General features: G+C 35.5%; 1 protein-coding gene across 1 annotated transcript in view; it reads right to left on the bottom strand.

Annotated features, from left to right (window-relative positions):
- Positions 1-206: 206 nt before the first annotated feature.
- Positions 207-8273, bottom strand: part of KDM7A (lysine (K)-specific demethylase 7A) — a 96233-nt gene continuing 88166 nt past the window's right edge. The window contains exon 22 of the mRNA XM_014937233.1: positions 207-7996. Coding sequence (XP_014792719.1) covers positions 7902-7996 — 95 coding nt within the window. The 3' untranslated portion in view covers positions 207-7901. The remainder of the gene's footprint in view (positions 7997-8273) is intronic.

Raw genomic sequence — 8273 nt, 5'->3', positions numbered from 1 at the left:
GTTGGCTTTTAGTTTTATTGGAACAAAAGCTGACCTGCATCTTTATGACTTACCACCAAGGTGAATGATTTAAGGGTGAATGTTTCTTCCAGATAAATATCCCATTCTCCAACTATGGGTGGGAACTTTACTCATACTCATTGCAGCAAATAAAACATTCCTTATGAGAAATAAACTTTGGGGCAAAGCATCACAAACAAGCAGACTCTTTGTATACTGTTCTTTTAGTTGACTTATATGTTCCAAAGTAGAGTATTTTTTCCAAGACCAAAGCAATTACAGCAGGAGCAGTACAGATAAATAGATCTATTTAAGCCAAACACAATTCTTCAAAAATTTGCAGTACTTATTCTAAAGACTGAATATATTTGGCTTCAGAGAAATCAGACCTTAGTCTAGACAAAGCAAACTGTCCTATTAGCCGGCTGTTAGATGGAATATACTATGAGCTCTGGCAATGGCAGACTTTATTCATTGTCTTGATCACCAGCTATTTCTTCTGCAGGTAAAAACTTTAGTCATTGACTGCTGTAGAAACAAAGGCATTTAAAATTCCTGGTTGTATCAGAATGAGTAACAATAACATTCTGGTTTTACAGTTTCAGTCCTCATTAACTTTTGGCTTGAGACAGTTGATATTACTTACCAGCAGTAAAAGTGTAATTTCATGGGCTCTCAGGAGAAATACTTCTATACAAAGAAAAAAAGTTTCTACAGAAATTAACACTTAGCATGATTGACTTCACTATATTCATTCTACTACTCAGGTTTCCATCATGAATCCAAAATTATATCTAAACAAAACAAACAGGAAAAGGTTTGGTTGAATGGATTAACTAATGAGACGCCACCACCACAATAGCTTCACAACTTAAGCAGGTTAAGACAAACCCTCTACTGAAAGAGTTGAACTAAGTGTACACAAAACCAAGTCTGTAGGCACTTTACAAGGGGGTACCCTACCTCAAAAGCAGTAGAACACTGTTGATTTAAAAAAAAAAAAAGAAAACAACAACCAAACCAACACAAAAACAAAAAAACAACCAACATCTTTAGTCTTCAGATACCAAGACAGGTATCTTGCCTATTCCCTGACTTTAGAAATTCAATTGTTTTGCTGTATTTCGTAGCCTTGAAATCTTTAAAATCCATCTGTCCATTAGGAAAGAACAATCCAGGTAAGTATTTCCCCACCCTCCCCAAATAGAAAAGCAGAAAACAAGAATGGAAATATGGCTCCAGGTGCTGAAGGCTATTCAGTAGCATTTAAAGCAGCACTGTGAGATATTTCATTTATTTTCCAGTGTATTATCCTATCTATTATCCACCAAACAGCAATCAAAGAGAAATGCTGTGGAGTGTAACTGGCAAAAAACAAAAGGACGAATAGTAAAGGTGCTTATACAGGTTGCTCACATAAGTCTATCACTTCAAGACCAAAAACATTAGCATGAGCAGTGAGCTCAGTGTGACAAATCTAGATGAATCTGTTTGATGGAAATGCGTAGGTTGTAGCGTTGTTCTTCAGTCACAATGATCAAGACTTTTTCAAAATGCGTGGTTGCTCTGATAGACAAATATCTCTTTCAGATCTTTGGCAAATCTTTGGATAACCAAATTAAAAAAAAAAAAAAAAAAAAAGATTTTAACACATTAGTTGAAAAGATGTAAAAGCATGTCAAAATACAGCAGGAACTGACTTCTGGATATATAAATATTTAATCTTCATGCCCTGTACTTAAATCATGATTTTTCCTCATGATTTCTTACTCCACTCAAAGTTTGGTTTTGAAACAGCACAGATGCTTCTGCCCCCAAAATCTACAGCAATACTACGTTTGAAACTTTTGGCCACAGAACTCACTAGTTTGTTGGGTTTTTTAAAGCTACTTCAATCTTACACTTAAGCAGTGCGTGGTTTGATGAGGTCAGTGTTCTTGCTCTTCGTGTGTAAAGCACCTGGGCACAATGAAGTCCTTGTCGATGAACAGATCTCCTAGTCATTATAGTCAACCAGAAATTCTCTGTAAACCAAAAGCCAGGTTAAGTAGTAAATTTGAGCAGCTGCAGAGGATGCTCAAATCAAACACCTTTTGCAACCTGATACTTCCAATGCCATTGCTGCATCATTTATAGGTTTTTAGGCTCTCAGAAAATGACCATCACTGGAATCTAAGCATCTGCCCATCACAGTATCAAAGCAGTTCAGTAGCATGGAGTACTATTCGCAGAAGAAAATACATTACAGGACCTTGGCTTGGGACACAGCAATGCTTCTGTTACCCCCAGGTAGGGTACCCATATGCAAACATGGTATTGCCATAGGGAGTCAAAATAGGGAGCACTGACAAGAAGTAAACCTGAAGACAACATGTGGTAGGAGAAACCAGCAGAGAAGTCATCCAGGATATAAGCAAGTATGACAAAGTACATGGAAGTGTGAAAGACAAATCTCTTCTTCCATAAACCGTACACAGTTAAAGGAAAAAGAAAACAAAAAAGAACCAAGAGAAATCGAGAGATAAGTCATCAGTAGCAAAAGCAAGAACATGACAATACCATTTGAGACCCTTCTTACAGTTCTAAATCTGCTAATATGACAGACCAAAACCACTTCAACCTCCCCTTTTATATTAGTATACAAAAAGAATATACACATCTTCACAAAATGCATTTGGTTGTCTTATAATATACTTGGATCAAAATGAAATTTGCACTTTGAAAAAATAAAAAACCAGTATGAGAATATTGCCTCTCACATTTCTACAGAAAATTTTTTCTTTAAAATGTGACAAGTAAAGGGCACAAAGATTGGACCTAGAAAAGCAGTTTTATCCTTATGATACTCTGTAGTTTTCTGTATTTACACTGAAGCAAATGAGCAGAAGTCTGAAGAAATTAAACACTTTAGAGTGCTAAAATCAAAACATAAGCAATACAATTTTTTAATTTCAGCATTTTAAAGTACAGAAAGTGGAAACTATGAATATCAAATACAAATTTAAACAAAGCCACTTGTCCTCTGCTAGAATAATCAATGTGAACTACGCATAGAAACTTACAAATTTAAAGTAAAATCGAAACAAAATAAATACTGTACATACACTTTCCCTGCCTGCAGGCAAAAGAGGATGGGAAATACTGTTATGAATTGAAAAAAATGCTCTTAAAGCTGCAGCATCCCATTTCCCAGCCAAATACTTAACACAGTAGTGCGTTTCTGTAAAAAGGAAGACACACATACACCGACCCCTACTGAGCAGACAAGCTAATATTTTCAGAGACATTAGAAGGAAAGATAGAAATTAGACTATGAGAGTAGAAAAAGGAGAGGAAAAGACAAACGGGCCAGCAAAACGTTACTACAAAACTAGGAAATATAGCCAAGAACTAGCCCCTTTTTTTTTTTCTTTTTTTCTCTTTTTTTCAAATTTCATGGATTTTTTTTAAAAAAGATTCACCAAAGCATTGGCAGCAATAGACATTTCCCAGCAGAAGTGACAATACATATCAATATAATCTCTTAAAGTGATCCCTTTCATTCCCTTCCCACAGCATGAAACTCTTATGGCTTAATTTATATTAAAAGTAGAAAAAGTCTTTTTTTTTTCCAAACAGAAATGCACCCTATGAAGAACATGCATTTCCTTATCAGTGCTACTTATATTTCCCATCCACTGCATGATTTATCATTCATACGCTCCCACAAAGAGGGTTACAAGGTTGGTTTTTTGTTGGGTTTCTTTTTTTCTTTTTGGAAAAATGGATGTTGCAGCTTTTAATCTTGTTTAATCACAAATACTAAGGCCCTTGGTTCCATTTATATTTCTTCCGTGAAAGAGTAGCTCTGGGCTCACTCAACCCCAGAGCTATAAACAGCTTTTAATGGTCTGGAAGTACCACGTGAATCAAACTCTGGAAAGACACTAGATTTCGGGGTCATGGTGGGGGTATGAAGGGATAAGTGGGCATGTGGAGCCTAAATAGGGCACTAGTCATAAGAGCCTGCAGTACCAGGCTGTTCTAGTTTCAGTTCTGTTTAAGTCTCCACGATTACCAAAAAAGGGGTAGGCAAGACTCACATCAGCTCTGACTCCAAAACCCTGCAAAGATTTTCAACATTTACAACTTCATGGCCTTGTGAATAAAGGTAGCTTATGCCATATAGCAAAGCCCAGGGAAAGCTGAAGCTTCTAAAATGTGATCATGGACACTGTGCTCTCTTATATCTCTACTAAAGGTAACACAAGCACTTCAATCACCAAAAAAATAACACCACCCCCCCTCCCCAAATACCCCATGTGGACAGAAAGCAACAACTTTAACTCTCAACATCTAACCCTTTAAAAATTGTCTTTAAGAATGGATTCATGTAGAGTATTATAGGTTGCATAGGTAATCTACCTCAGAGGTCAACAAAGGCTACCTTGTAGCCAGGGTTTATTAGCAAGTATAGTAGAAGAAGAAAAGGGAAAGTTGCTGGAAGAGTCTTTGATATATTTTCTAGGTGGTATTTCCACTTTCATGTGTGGTTTGTTTTTTTTTTTCAACTGCAGGAACATCAGAACTTACGAGAACAGGAAAACCCCTACAATATTTCACTTCCTATTGTTTTGTCTACAAAAAAAATTAAGTTTTATGCCAAATCAAAGTTCTCTGACTTTTCAAAAGAGATTATCCTTGAAAACAAGTAACATAGCAGGCTTAATTCTCTTTGTTGTCCAGTCAGTGTTCCCTATTCCCTCCCTCTTCCACCCCAAGTGAGACAGCAAGGAAAAAAATAGGGCTTTTTCTCTCCACTACAACAACACAAAGCTCAGTCCATCTACAGAAAGATTGGTGCAGTAGTGTTTTCATCTAGAACACAATAAAAATATCCCTAGACACAAGTACACAAAACAAGTGAGGTCACCACATCCTCTTCATGAGCTACCAGGAGACTTTTTTTTTCCCCTTTGTTTTCTTTCTTTTTTTTTTTTTTTTAATACTGCTCATCATGGCAATCTCTTTTAAATTACTTGTTCTGAGGTGGAACATCAGAATTAACTTCTGCTGGAAGCATGGACATCTGAAGAAAATGGGAATGAACCTCTGCCTGTTGACAGCCCGTGAAGAGACTATTACAAAAATTCATGACAGTGGAGAGCCACTTTGAAAAACAAGGTAGAAAGTAGAATAAAGAAAGAATAAAACCAAGAAGAAATAATATATATGGGTCCAGCCACATCTGTGTTCCAATAGAAAGATACAGATAAATAATACGGATGGTCAGAAAAGACACTATGTATAAACCAGTTATATGTACAAGAAAGCATACTCCATATTTTAAAATTCCTTACTCCAGATTCTATTCTGGCATACTTCTATTTCAGATAAGCATTCTCAAAAATCTGCCTTTAAGGAGAGAGAGCTCATTCTTCATTCTGCTCTGAATCCGATTGCTGCACTAAATTGGAATTTTCTATTCTTAAAAATTTTACAGCCAGCAAGAAGGAAACAGCTTGGTTCAATATGCTAAAGCTAAAAAACAGTTTCCAAAGCCTGGAAGGAATTAATCCATTTGCTCAAGCTTATGCACAGAGAATATCTATATGGATATATAATTTTAACTAATATTGACAATATAGTATATTTCTCTGACTGACTTTGGTGAGAACATATTAGAAGATAGCTGAAATACTCTCTTTTAACTGTTTACATCTGGAAAACATAGCACCTGAGAACAGCAAGTACTTATAGTCACTTTCAGCACCTGTAGAGTACCTCTTAGCTTATCTTATGCATTTTAGAAATCCTTTGTTACCTCCATTCCCAATAGTCTAAACAAGGTTGATAGCTTCCATTAAATTAAAAAAAAATAAATTTAAAAAGACTGAAAAGATGCCTTTATGAAATCATAATCAGCAAACAAAAAAAGGTTAAAAATATTCACCCATACGCACACATAGAAAACTATGAAGTCAAGCCAATATAATGTAAAAGCAGGGCTGCAAAAATCACTCCTAAGTTATACTTTCCAAGCTGCAGAGGAAGTAAATCCATGAAAGCTACCTGACTTATTTGCAGTTGCATTATGTTTTGATGTTTCTCAATTTAGAAATAGGGTAATATAATGCTAAATAGTTTTGACCCTGCAACAATCAAAGATACTTGACTTTAGAACTATTTCCAGAGATTTGTAAAGGCATTCTTGATCTAGCCTAGATAAAAAGAACTCTGTACGAATATTCTGTAAAGTCCTACTGAATTTGTTTTTAAACCACAACAAGAGAAGATGATTCCAGTATAGAATATGGAGGAAGGAAAAACTGGTATGGAAAATTAAATCAATTCAATGACTTGGATAGCTATGCCTGAGTACTTTTACTCTTAGCAATCAAAAAAACCCAAACCTAGACAACCAACAATATTGTTTTCACTAGCATATTAACGTTTTCATTTTGGCTGGACCCTGCAAAATGCCCTTTTTCCAGAATCAAGTACAAGTATTCGCTTTTCTGCCTTCATCCCCATCCCCCCCAAAGTTAAATATTTAATTTTATATTACAGAAAAATACAAATTTTAAATCAAAATTATTTACAATAATTCAGAATCGGCATTTGCTATCAGCTCTGTACGAAGCCTAACACAAATGATCATTCTGATACCAGTAAGCTACTTAATGCTTATATATGCACCAGTTAAGACTTAATTGGCTGTCTTGCCCAGCTTTGAAAGCAACACACATTCTCCTGCCTTCCTGACTCTTCAGTAAAATGTGTTTAAAGTATAATAATAATAATACTTTAATGCTTCTTCCATGCTACATTAAGTAATATGCCAAATCTAAGACTGTAATGTATATCTTATGAGTTATTTCTGAGTAATTGTTCTGAAGAAACATTTATCTTAACTGATGTCCCCGTACCCCCAAAAAGATGTATCAGGTTTCCCTCCTTTGTACCAACTCTTAAATAACCTGTAAAAATTCTGTTTCAGGGAGCCTTTTTACAGAAGAAAACCATCCCAGATAGATCATCAGGAGGAAAAGTATGCACTCTAATTTGGAGGAAAGGGGTGCAGTTTCAAACAAGTTAGCTACTGGACTGACACAAGAAGTTTCTTCTGTCTTTAGGAGTCTCTTCTAGTCCATCAAATAAATAAATCTGTATAAAAGAGGACAGGTCAAAAAACTAATCAAGCTGGCAGAGAATACGCAACTTGCAAGTCAAAAGAAGCCCAGCCAATAGCTTACAAAAAGCAGGAAAAAAAAAAGATTCCATATGCCTTAATTTAAAAAATAATTAATAATGCATCTCACCCCTATTTAAGACTATAACCTGAATATCAAATTTAGGAGTCCAGACTAATCACAATTAATGTGGCTCTCCACTGCACCAAACATACATTATCAAAACAATTAAAAACTTTCACATTCTTAAATCTAAATTAATAACCCCACAAAAAAGTCTTCCAAATAAATAGTTTTCTTAAATGAATTTAAAAGTCGTCAAAATCTATCAGAAATAAATTATTGATAAACCACCTTCATCATCTTCCCCTCATTAATTAGGTCAGAAACTACCAGCAACAAATGATATTCAAGCCCTGATGAGAGACTATTTCTCACAGTCCATGTCTCTCTGAAGATTTCCCCATTCCCATATGGTTATTGCTGAGCAGGTGTGGCACAGTGAAAATGCAGCATTGGGTTGATTTTTTTTTCTTGTTTTTTTGTGGGTTTTTTGTTGTTTTTTTTTCTTTTTTTCTTTCTTTCTTTCTCGTTTTTGTTCATCAGGCAGTATTTTATATGGTACATGCAAGTCTGCTTCAAGCAGAGGCATAACAGCAGCTCCAGGCTCTGTTGACCTCAATACTGGTCTGTGTAGGAAAGACAGCAGTAGTAGAAGTAGCAGCTACATTAAACAAAGAAGCGTGCATGGCCATTCCGGTTCAGCTTCAAGATCTTCCCAAGGCGCTGTTTAGCAGTTGCCATTCCTTTCTTTGGACGTTTACCTGAAAAATGAAATCAAGTATTTCAATCAGGGATTTCAGAATAAATTTTATCATCATACAACAAAGATGAAACCCAGCTTTCAAGCTGAAGCAGTCCAAATGTTCACCTGAATTGGTTTCGAAAGAAGAAAAAACAAAAAAAACCCAAAAGATCTTCATTTGTCTGTTTGGAAGCAATCAAACAGGGAATTAGAATTGTAAAAGGCCAGGAATTGTTTTCCCTAAACTCTGGCTAGCACTATCATAAAGAAAGTTATTACAGTATTTACAAACATTT

Source organism: Calidris pugnax, unplaced genomic scaffold, assembly GCF_001431845.1.
Source record: "Calidris pugnax isolate Ruff unplaced genomic scaffold, ASM143184v1 scaffold1, whole genome shotgun sequence".
NCBI classification, from domain to species: domain Eukaryota; kingdom Metazoa; phylum Chordata; class Aves; order Charadriiformes; family Scolopacidae; genus Calidris; species Calidris pugnax.
The sequence above is the reverse complement of the archived record's forward strand: the minus strand, read 5'-3'. Positions and strand labels throughout refer to the sequence as shown.